General features: G+C 36.2%; 1 protein-coding gene across 8 annotated transcripts in view; it reads right to left on the reverse strand.

Moving 5' to 3' along the window:
• The window catches only part of PARD3 (par-3 family cell polarity regulator), a gene marked incomplete at both ends in the record, with an annotated part of 463,052 nt that overhangs the window by 153,907 nt on the left and 296,978 nt on the right, over nt 1–12,167 (reverse strand). For 4 of the 8 annotated variants that reach the window (XM_082015582.1, XM_082015581.1, XM_082015583.1 and 1 more), the window contains 3 exons: nt 2,505–2,549; nt 3,645–3,796; nt 8,835–9,024. In XM_082015582.1, coding sequence (XP_081871708.1) covers nt 2,505–2,549; nt 3,645–3,796; nt 8,835–9,024 — 387 coding nt within the window. The remainder of the gene's footprint in view (nt 1–2,504; nt 2,550–3,644; nt 3,797–8,834; nt 9,025–12,167) is intronic. The other 4 variants (XM_082015586.1, XM_082015585.1, XM_082015584.1 and 1 more) reach the window with 2 other exon arrangements.

Genomic DNA, 12,167 nt, shown 5'->3' on the forward strand with positions numbered 1-12,167 from the left:
GCAAGAAGTATGGTGTCAGAGGATACGTGAGGTTTCCTTCAGTGACTAATTTTAAAGGTTATATATAAAGTACATTTTTCATCGGCACTTTCTTTTAAATGATTTAAAATGACACTCTCGTTTCTTTCTGAAACATTGTTTTTATTAATTCTCAGGTTAAATGCTACCAGCAGCTGATGCCAAAAAATTCCCTCGATTCGTGGGGGGAAAGGCACAAGGCTACTTTCTAACCACTTTCTTAAAGGACATTAGCAGTGAGTCTACTTATTTACTAACATCTGCTCCCTTAGATTTCATAAATTCTTCTGTTTCTAGTTCAGTTCATACACTAAAAGAGTAACATTTTGGCTGGAGAGAGAAGGGAGGAATAGAGCAAGCAACTGCATAAAAAAGTTTTGGTTTTGTTCCAAAAAAAAATTTTTTTTATTTTTTTTATTTAAAAACCGTTGCATAAAAATAAATAAATAAACGATTTAAATAAATGTTATTTGATTTTTTCCCCCTTTCTTTTTCATTTTCCCAATGTGTACATGGAAAAATAACCACCTAGTATGCCCAGGACTCAATAAATGAGCCATGCTCAATCGCTACTGAATATACTTCTAACCTCTAAGACGAATTGTAAACACTGCAAGGATTAGGCACTTCAAATGAACTATAGAAAGAAAAATAATTAAAAATCTATTATAGTAACTAGGGCTGGTGAGTTCTACATTCTCCTTTTCAGCCAATACTATTAAGTCCAACTTTGACTGTAACAGAGTTTGTTTTTATTTTTTCTAAAATAAATACATGCTGAAGTTTTCTGGCTTCTAGAGTTCATTAAAACATAGTTCACCACACGTTTGAGGCATTTTTTTTCTTAGAACCAGATGATTTTTAAGCCAAACTACAGTAAGTGGTTTGTTTAACAACCACATCCATCTTCAGTAATGGGAGAAATCCAGTGTTTATATACAAAACCTGGTTAAAAGCATGCAAGATAAATAAAAGTACAGTAAAAGGTGTTTTTCCTTTTTTCCAGCCACTGAGCTTGCTGTGCACAAAATATGTAACTGCTTAGTCCAGATGGTTACGGTCACGCTCTTTCACCCAAGTTGTCTGATTTGTCTCTTTTTTTTTTTTTTTTAATTTAATCCAGGTGTCACACACAGAGAAAAACTACACTCGGTTAATACTACCCTCTATTGATAACACCAAAAAAACTATGCACTTTTAAAACCTAATCATCGTATTTTAATAAAACACACAGGTTTCACACCATTCTAATCACACCCCATTCAAATAGGCAGGCTAATAAGAAAATGAAAAATCATTTACAGTAATTTTGAGTTTGATCTGTAACTCCTTTTTATGTGAATAATGCTCAGGGTGAGGGCAGTTCCTAAGCACTGATTCTTACCGCAGCCATTAACGTAATTCATACATTCACACTCTGATGGCTTTAATCCTTCAAAACATTTATACATTTTAATTTTGTGTACTCATTCTCAATTTGTAAAGCTGCAAGTCTGTGGCCATATTCTGCAACATTTTAAGAGCTAGAAGTTTTAGCTGTTTAAATAAAAATTCTAATTTTGTCACTTGATTACTTACAGGTTTTCAGTATTCCTACTCATGTTGTAAAGTGTGGTTAAACAAAGGCGCAGTTATGAATTATTAATTGTAAATTCTGCATGGAACGACCTACTCCCCAAATCATGCTAAAATAAATAATATTTTCAGGTTAAAAAGGTGAATTGTTCCTAATTAGAGCTAAGTAATGTTACGGTGTCCTCTGGATCTAGCCTAATTAAAATAGCATTCCAAAGGTCAAAAGCTAACTTATATTAATAAATCATAAAGGTTTATAATTGCAGCTGGTGCATTATTTTAATTACTACTAAAAAATATGCTTTGAAAGCTATTTCTCATTATCATTGTGTGAAATGTTACAATCGATGGTATGTGGAAAAGATTCTATTTACATATTCTTTTGTTCTGTTATGATGCTCAGGTTTCAGCTCGAAAGGCAAATCAGCTCACACTAATAATCTTCAACTCAACTCACAACATGTATCTGATGACCACTTAAGGCAAAGGTAGCAGTTTTCTAATTAAAATAATTACTTCCAAGCACTGTGTTAGCACTGTAATAGCCAAACATTCGACTCTTCTACATCATCACTCTGTACGTTAGAGTTTTAAGCTAGGAGGAGATTTTCCAAGATTTTCTTGAAAGGACAAAAAAATCCAAACAACTGTGAATATCTATGAGTTCAAAGTGTAGAAACAGGTGTCTGCCTACAGCCACACGTATGACCTGCTTGAGTATATACCCTAGATTCTTATCTCCACGGAGAATTTTCTTTTTCGGTACGACTTGATTATTCACAACAATAGAAAGCAGCCATGCAAGTACTGGAATATTCATGTTTTCATGCAATTTGACTGGCAGTTCTGTAATTGTGGTAAGCTGCTTTGACCAAGGTTTCTATAGCAACAGCCTTACTGTCAATTCTTACCTGTTTTCTGGTCATCCATTGTACTGAGCTTAGTCTCGTCAGCTACTGTTAAAAGGTAAATGTATAACGGTTAGCCCAGTTAGTGCCCATGCCCCACATGCATCCAACATTCCTTCTGTTTTGCATATTCTTTTCTGAAGTTAGGGGACCTTAGCAATGTCATACTTCATGCAAATAAACTGCAACAGTAAGCAAACATTCTGGGTAGAAACGGCAGCAAACTAGTAACCTTCATGCAATGTCAGTCATGTTCACATCACAGGCAGGTACAGTATGTTATTTACACGTTAGCACATCACAACTAGTCAAGACAAGTCAATACCACCAACCCTACCTTCCCCTGAGGAAGTTGGTGAATTAGGGATTGTAGTTAATATATTCACCATCATTGTAAAGGAGTGAATCCTGTTATATTTTATTATTCTGAGTAGGGATTTTTGTTGTGTTTAAACAATCAAAACTCACTGTTTAAGGTTACTAGATTCTGCACTTCAGAATCTAAATTCAATGGCAGAAAAATAGATGGGATTGTTAGTGATTACTTATTCTCAGTTGTTTTACCAGTTAAAATGATTATAGTAGATTGCCTGTCTTAGCCGCTGCTACTTTATAGGGCTTCTGATATAAATATTAAATCGTGGGTCTCAACCAGATGTTAGACTAGCCCCATTTTCTAATTCTGAATAAACTCTTCAACGAAATACTTGCATCTTTAATATCTTAATCAAAATCCATCTACAAAATGAGAGACTATGAAGGATCTTTAAGGCTAATTGCATTATAATCATGAACTGAGAATAATCCCGTCTACCCAGAACCACAGTGTGGTACAGTTTTATGCAGTTATTCTGTGTGGATTGGTAAATGCACTTTTCACCTCCATTTCAATAAACAACTTTCATGTTTATGTATAACCATATATCCAGAAGGCTACGATATTTAAATGTAAGGACATTTACAAGTGGTACAAGCAATACAGAGGCCACTTGGCCATTCACGTTAAGAATACTTTAACTTCCCACCAGTAGACATTACGTGCAGTAGTACTGCGCATAAACAGTGTGTTTGGAATTACAAAATCTATGTACTTAGAACATGAAAATCAGGTTCAAATAAAATAATTGAAAAAATATCACTCACTACCTAGATCCATGCTTTTGGATTTTCGTGTTTTAACAAACTCCAACTGACTGGCATCTGAAAATTGCTTTGTACGCTTTTCTGACATGCTCTGGCGTCCAAAACCCTCTCGCTGGAAGGCAAGCACTGGATCAACATCTGGACTAAGAGTGCTGTAGGAAGGGAAAAAAATCATGCGAACATTTATCAAGATCACGCAACCTTTCACTCTGCAGAAAAAAGCATTTATTTAGCACGTGATTTCTACCAGCAATAAAGAACACATTTTTTAAATAAACCACTGCAAGTAGTCAGTTACACACATGATGCATTTGGTTTACTACATCGAGCAATTCCAGTTAAAAAGTGTCAAGAATGTCACTTGTGAGTTTTGAGGAAGGAAGTACATATCTGGTATACTATACATGTACTATCAGAATGTACAGCCCCAATACAGGAATAATTTGAGGGAGAATAAAACAGTTCAATTTTCTTCACGAGAAACAAACATATTCTGTTAATAGCAAATTATCAGATTTTTCTTCATCACAAAATGTTTTTAGTAAAGCATAAATAGAATATTGTCCTGCCTGAAGCCCACAGACCTGTAATAAATTTCTTCATTTAAAGACTGTGCATTAAAATTTCTCTCCACATGTGCAATCGATCGCAAATTTTTCACAGCATCTCCTGGTTTTACCCTGGCTATGACAGACAAACATATTTTTACCCATTACTTCCCTACAGAGCAAGTATTTGCCGCAGTGCTTCCACCACTAAATGGGAACTGGGGGTAAGTGGACTCAGTTTTCGTGTCTTGTGCAGGTTTCTTGCATGACCTTGGCTGAGAGAGTCAGCTCTTCAGCAAGTAGTGACCAGCGTTCCACCATGAAGATAGATTTATTCATGTTGGTCAAGCGTTGGTAGAATCATGACTGCAGAAATGCAGGCAAAATTTGGCATGCGAGCTAAACCCTAGGCTTGCAATGTGTCACAACAGCCACAATGCACCTTAAAAACAGTAAAACCCAAGAAAAAATGGCTAGATCACAGAATCATAGAATCATTTAAGTTGGAAAGGACCTTTAAGATCACCAAGCCAAATCGATGCTTAGTGCTAATAAACAGTATGAAAGAAAATTCACACAAAGGTCCTCCTACTCCTGGAAAAGGAAAGAGTAATAAAAAGAGCCTGAAGATAAGCACAAGGAATTTAGATTTCTACTTCAGCTGGCACAACAAGAATTCGAAAGCATAAAATACTGAAAAAATGGGCATTTTGCACTATTGTTACCTATCCAATAGGAAAAGAATCCCTCAAAATCCCCCCTTTGTTGTTGTTGTACTTCAAGATAAAAAAGCTAAATATTTTGTCACTGAAATCTCCAAATAGACTAAATGACACTCAAAATATTGTATACATACGTTACTGTTCAGTAACATGCTTCAAAAGAATTATTTTCTAAGGGCTAGCTATAATACCCATCTCATACCTAGTGAGAAACAGGCAAATAGCAAATTTCTGCAGAAGCCGACTTATACTTTCAACTTATGTAACGTGAACATGTTTATGTATGCCATGTACTATAATTTATAGAAGCATCTTTGATCAAGAAACACCTGGGTATCAGGCACAACAGTGAAAAGAGGTAAGGAAAAGTGTCCAAAGGCATGAAGTACTATAAAGGATGAAAATCACTATCTGCATTGCCAGGCAGCCTAGAAGAAATTCAGTCTAGTAGTGGCAGATTTACAAATAATAAGGTATGTGCATGTGACAAACATATAATACTTAAGTGAGAGCAGGATCAGAGCTTATATGAATGAAGTCAATGTCAAGTGCCTTTTTACTTTAATGTTTCTGGCTCAGGCTCATAATGTTTTACATTTAATTACTGCAACTATTTCAGAGATGTCTGCACAATTTAGCAACATTTTGAAGCTTATGCTTTAAGAGCTCTGATGAATCAGAGCCTGAACACAAAAATAACTATTTAGTCCTCACACTTCCACAAAATAGTGAAAAAATTATCTCCACATGATAGAAAGATAAAACAGACAAGGCCAATATACACTTCTAGCACTTACAGCAGCGCAACACGTAGCTGAAGAACCACCACCTAAGTCTGAAAACGTCCACCCAGTGACTCCACTGAACTTACAGGGTTTCAGCACCTTTCATAATCAGATCATAAATGACCTTCCCAAGGCCACACAGGAGTTTCTGGCTCACTGCTAGTCAGCCCTGTCTCTGAAGGCCAGAAAAATGTGGTTTTACTAAGTGAGAATTTTCTCTAGCAACATCTGTTAACACAGCTCACGTTAGTTAAAGATGACCGGCTTCATCTTGCAGAACAAAACGTATCCTGTGACACTTTCTTCAAAAAGGGTGAATTTCTAAAACTATTTGTTTTGGCTGTATGCTCTGTTTTTCATCTGAGCTTGCTTTGATCCGCATATATAAAGCTTCTAATAAAGCTGAATATCATTTTCATGTAAATACAGCATGCACATATATATTCCACTTGGAGTCCTAAGAACAGACTAAAACTCCAAAGTTAAATAAAACGTGAAAAGGGCACCACCGGTCCCGCAGCGAGCAGTGGGGTCTGGACACGGTGTCAGCAGCCGGGAACTGTGGAGATCTGATCCCAGCATTTCCACTGACAATGCCTTTAGGGGCTTTCTCTCTGCCTCCCTTGCCTGCCCTTGTCACACCTACCTTCCGCACGCACTGAGGGGCATTATTACTCCGTGTTTGCATAGGACCCTGCATCCTAGAGGCACTACTTAGCACCAAAAATTACTTGTTCTCTGACATCACGACATCTCATACATTTTTATAGTACCAATATCTGAGCCCTATGCAGGGTCATCAATTTTCATGTCCTGGTTTATTTCCATTATTAATGTCACATGAGCGTGTTCGAGTAATTAAGGAAGGCGCTGATCACAGGAGTTTGAGTACATGTACATTGCCTAAAAGTATTCAAACCCCCTCCGTGAAGGTCCGTAACTAGAAAAGCCAGTGAGCACAGAGGAGGAACTAATGCCCCTAAAAATGCCTCATTTTAATATTTTTCAACTACATTAATAAAAGACAGAAGGTGAACATAGTGCAAGTGTCATTAAGCAATGCCAAATGCAATTTACTATATTCTAGCATACTTAACAAATAAGATTTCTGGAATGACAGCTGATCCTTAAAAGAATGTAACCGTCTTCTGACCCTCAATGTTATTAAAATTCCACTTATTAATCCGGTCTTATTGCCCCTTTGTTTTCATAACATTTTCATCAAGGATTAGGGAGATACTGTGAGGCTGGAAAAGCTTACATTTTCTTCTGTGATTCAGAACAGCTGCCATTCTTGTTTGGATAACCCTTCATCCATATTCTTAGTTTTACCCTTTTTGTGCCTTCCAGCCAAATCATACAATGCACCTTCATTTTACAAGTCTTCCTTCATCCATTAGCAGCAGGAAATTAATGCAACAACCTAATTGTACTGCTATTTACTTTTTTTTACAAATAGAATACATTATATAAGAAGGCGCTGCACTGACTTATGCTTTTAAGTGCAATTGCGTCTGAAGAACTTTACAATTTCTCATAAAGACACACGTTTAGAGGTTTTGAGCATGATCCATTCCACAGTATCTAATCCCTATTTTCTTTACTGTTACTTTCATTTTCAAAGAAGTCTATGAATAGCAAGATACACCGCAGAAGTAAATGTAAAAACATCTGCAGGTTTCAAACGGGCTCTTAGGTTATGCTGTAGGTTTTTCCTCATATTCGGCTAAAAAAATTCCCTCAGTGATAAGCTATTATGTGCAGCCTTGAGTACTATTCTATTTAAACACCTCACATTCTCAGCTCTAAAAGCTTTTACAAAAGACAGATGGACTTTTCAAGGGCCCAAATTACAGGTATGACTTGTCCAAAGGGAAGAGTTGCAACATTAAAAAAAATGCAAATGGCTATGAAAAAAAATACCTTTTTATACAATCATTAAAACAGTCCTTAAAATACAGAACCCAATTCCTGGACATAAGATGAAATAAACTAATATAAAGCAAAGAAGAAGCTGACAGGTGCATATCAGCTGGCAGGTGCTATTGCTGTTTTATTAAGATTTTGCTGACACACTCGTAACAGGCTCAAGAGACAAGAAAAATAAGAAAATTCATATACTTCACACCATTTGTGGTAATTATCTAGCTTCAAGAAGTGGCAGTGTACACGAGTGGGCTTTTATTTTGCTATTACTATAGATAATTACAGGACTTGCAAATTAAATCTTAGATCTATATTAATTGTACTAACTAACAATAAACAGTATTTCTTTGCCAGGAGCCTAAGCAAGTCAATAATGGAGCTCAATGCATTTCTCATGAAGACTCTTATATAAAAATGTAGAAAAGTAATTAGAAAGTCAACCTAAGGTTCACAGAAATTATTTTTACTCCAGATTAAACACATAAAGTAAAGTTACTTTCCATAGCTTTAAATGTGGAACTATTACAGTACACTGCCTTTGCATGATAGTTACAAATCATACAATGATATGAAAGTTATTTCTTCATGTGTAATAAAGAAATCTTAACTAGCTCTTGTTGCACAAGCATTAACACTAGGGCAAAATAAAGAGCTGCCTTCACCCCTAAGCACATTTTAAAATTACTGTCCATTATCAGGAAAATCAAGAAAGTATACAGAAGTATTGAAAGGCTCCTAGATATATATTAGAATATAAAAATAAAACCTTTGATTTATAGACTAAGAAATATTTACAGTGAGGTTTAGAAATTAATATTTCCAATTGGAATTATTATTTCATCTTTCATAAACTCAGCCATTTAAATTCTTCAAAGTTTTTTTTACAAAAGCTAGCTCAGTTGGCAACTAGATTAATATTAAATCGTCAAATTAACACAGCTATATACTGATTTGGTCTTAATAACAATTAGTAACTTTTCCACAAACGTGTTTTGACAGAGCACAAAACTGCAACCAGAAGTAGAAAGTCTAACAAATTAACTGTACAGACTTCCTTCCTGAAGCAGGGACAATTACCAGTTTGAAAACAGTGAAATCTAAATGTGATGAAAAAGAAAAAAAAGATGAATATTAGCAGTAGCCAAAAACTAAACTAAAGACATAACTGCAGTCATCTCTTTTTTTCCTTCCACTAAACCATGCTCTTACCAGTCTGTTGACTCATTAATTGCAGCTTTAGCCCATCCACCAGCATCAACAGTGCCAAACCCAACATCATCGTGGGAACTGGATGATGACTGGTCAGAGAGATGAGGAGGGAGTACCGACAGCCTGTCATCTTCAATAATGACAGTGTCATCTTGGGGCATGTTCACCGTTGGAGACAGCTGGTATTTACCTGAACAATAAAAGGGAGAAAAAAAACCCAAAACTAAATAATGGCAGAAAGTGCCTTGAAAAATATATAATCACAGCTGATAAAATGTGATGTCAAAATGCAACTCAACTGGTGAGAGTGACACAACACAGATAATAAAGTTAACTATGTCTCACTTTGTACGCATCTTCCTAAGCAGAAGTATGAACAGTAACATATGCCAGTTGTATTTGCGGCGTACTACAAGAAGATCGCAGAAGGGTTGAGGCTGGAAGGACCTCTCATCTGGTCCAACCCCCTCCTACAGCCAGTTACCCAGGACCCTGACCAAATGGCTTTTGAATATTTCTACTCCACCACACCCCTGGGCAACCTGTGCCAGTGCTCAGTCACCCTCACAGCGAAAAAGTGTTTCCTGACATTCAGAGGGAACCTCCTGTGTTTCTGCCTGTGCCCGTTGCCCCAGGTCCTGTCACTAGGCACCGCTGAAAAGCATCTGTCCCAGAAGATAGGGTCTTCTCTTGCACCACATCGTTTGGTAGAAACGAAGAATGAGTTCAATGGCTACCAACAGGGCTCATCACTCCTCCTGATCCATCTTGCCCTCATGACATTTGAAACTTGTTTGACTGCTTTTTGGAACTTGGAACCCTTTAATAATGCCACCACAATGGTAAGAGTTGTGAAAGGGAACGAGAACTCACCACTAAAACCAAACAATTCCAAATTTTCATTCTCTCCTTTAAAAAATACTCTGGAGGCGCACATGCAAAACTTGGGAAAAAAATTATGTAATTCTATTCCCACCAAATTCAAGTAAGTTTTAACACTGTTGTTAAAATGCCTAAATTAGAGCCATCACATACATGAAAGAGACATAATAAACTCAACATAATTCTTTGTTCAGTAGCAGACTTCATTGGGTTAATTTGTGAGAGTAGCACTTAAAAGATTAATATTTAGAGGATTCTTACAAACTAGTAAAACAGTTTCCAAGTAAAAATCAGTTTTAATGTGCATATAAATATTATAAACCCACTACCACTGCTGCTTTTATAGGGATAATTATATACACATAATTATATTTTCCAGTAGTAATTTCAACGCATAAGATTGTATAAGAATTTTCAGACTGCTGTATAAAAAGCAGGAGCAACTTTTAAACCAATAGAAAACTTTACGCCACCAAGACAGACTAAAAAGCTATGAAGAATATCAGAAGGAATATTTTCTTTGCAATGCTTTGTAATGTAACTATGGTTTAAATTGAATAAATCTGTTTTTCAGTATACATGCATGAGATACAAAGTTGGAAGGGTGGGGGTTGTATAATATTATTTGGACACTGGTAGAAATACAAAATTATCACCATTTAAAATTTTAACTTAGAATAAACAGAGATTATTTCAGTATCTAGAAACACTAAGCTAAAACTTGCCTTAGGGAAAATAAATATTGCAAATCTGGATGAAAATTATTTATTTATCTGAGGCGATGGCTAATTATTAAGTGTGATTCTTTCATATTAGCTGCACATAATTTTTTATGTGATAAAATCTGTTTTATTTTTTCCCCCTGTATATTGATGCTCAACCTAAAAAGATCTGTCATTTAAAAAGTTTGTTCCTAACTCTCATTACACGCAACATTATTTCTAGTGAATGATCATGACATTACAAGAATTTTATTCCTGGAAATGTATTATCATACTAAACCAATTAGTAAAATTGTCACATCTCATGAGAAGAAAAACACGTGCTTAATCAACTGTTATCTGACAACAAACTGTAAATTATTCTCTAACTATGATGCGCTGCAGTAATAATATATAGCAATACTTATATTTCCATAACATAAACTGCTTCTATGGACACATCAAATATTTTCACACTTCATTTTTACTACAGATATGGAAAGATTGTGTAGAATTAGGGTAAAAGAATTTTTTGCTCTTTTCTGGAAAGGTTTCATCACTACCTCTGCATGCAATTACTAAACAACAACCAAACAAACAGATACAACACTATGCGTAAAGAGCTAACTAAAATCATCACTGCATTAGATAACGCACGTTGTACAGCTCTCCAAAGCGGGGAGAACTGGCTTCAAAAGAGACCATTGAAGAAGGCTGAAGAAGTGGCTGGAAGAAAAAGGTACAGGATGGTGAACATCTCATCAGTGTCAAACTGAAATGAATGTGTTCAGTTTGCATAACAGCTGATTCTTTGCCCAGCAATAGCTTCTTTGACGGACAGGTTAATGTTTAGCCTGGTAATGTACTTCTTTCCAAACATAATGCCTACAAGACTGTTAACTCTGTAGTTAATAACGTCTCCAAAGAATTGATTGTGAAAAGGTATAACCTTATGGCATTCGGCAGATTGAACTTCCCATTAGAGAGGCTACGCTAATTCAGTAACGTTTTTAACTTTTCACTACCCTTCTTTATATCTGACAAGGGTGAAGACTGACATTTTAATAGTTGCTTTGGAATTAAGGAGAAAAGCCATCTGATGTGCCTACGCTTTTCACTGCAGATAAAGCTAAGAACAGGTGAAGGCTTCACCTCCAGCAGATGGTTAGACAGACCTCAACAATGGACTCAATATGTCCTTTGTAGGGAGCAGCTGAAGTGGACAGAAAATACCCTTGGAGAAAGCAACACTGCAAGTGTTGTGAGGGACATTACAAGGAAACGTCAAAGAAACTTCAAACCTAGTAATCATCAGTATATTCGACTGATCTACAAATCTAAGACATTGCTTGAGCTGTCTACAAACTTCTCCAAGGCAATAATTTTCCCTCAGGCTAGAAAAGTGCTATAAAGTTTAGACTCTGAATACATTTCAAGTCCAGTTTTGCATATATTCGTTCAGTGAGGTAATAATATAAAGTATTTTGGATGGTGTAATAAGGAAGGGAAAACATCCTCGCTTTCAAGTGAGTCTCATCTCAGGACAATGAGTCCTAAATTTCTTGAACAAGTTACCAACCTAAACAAGCGTAGCCTGAGGACCATAACAAACGGGGGTAAGGAGGTTCTATGGGGTAAGAAGGGTTCCCATCTGTCTCTGCAGAAAACGAAGTCTCAGAGCCCCAATACCAAACGGCTGGTCTCCAAGTCTATGAGGACTTTCAGCTTAGTAAAAATATGCCAAACAGCA

The sequence above is a fragment of the Phaethon aethereus genome, assembly GCF_964289735.1.
Source record: "Phaethon aethereus genome assembly, chromosome: 2".
Lineage (NCBI taxonomy): Eukaryota > Metazoa > Chordata > Aves > Phaethontiformes > Phaethontidae > Phaethon > Phaethon aethereus.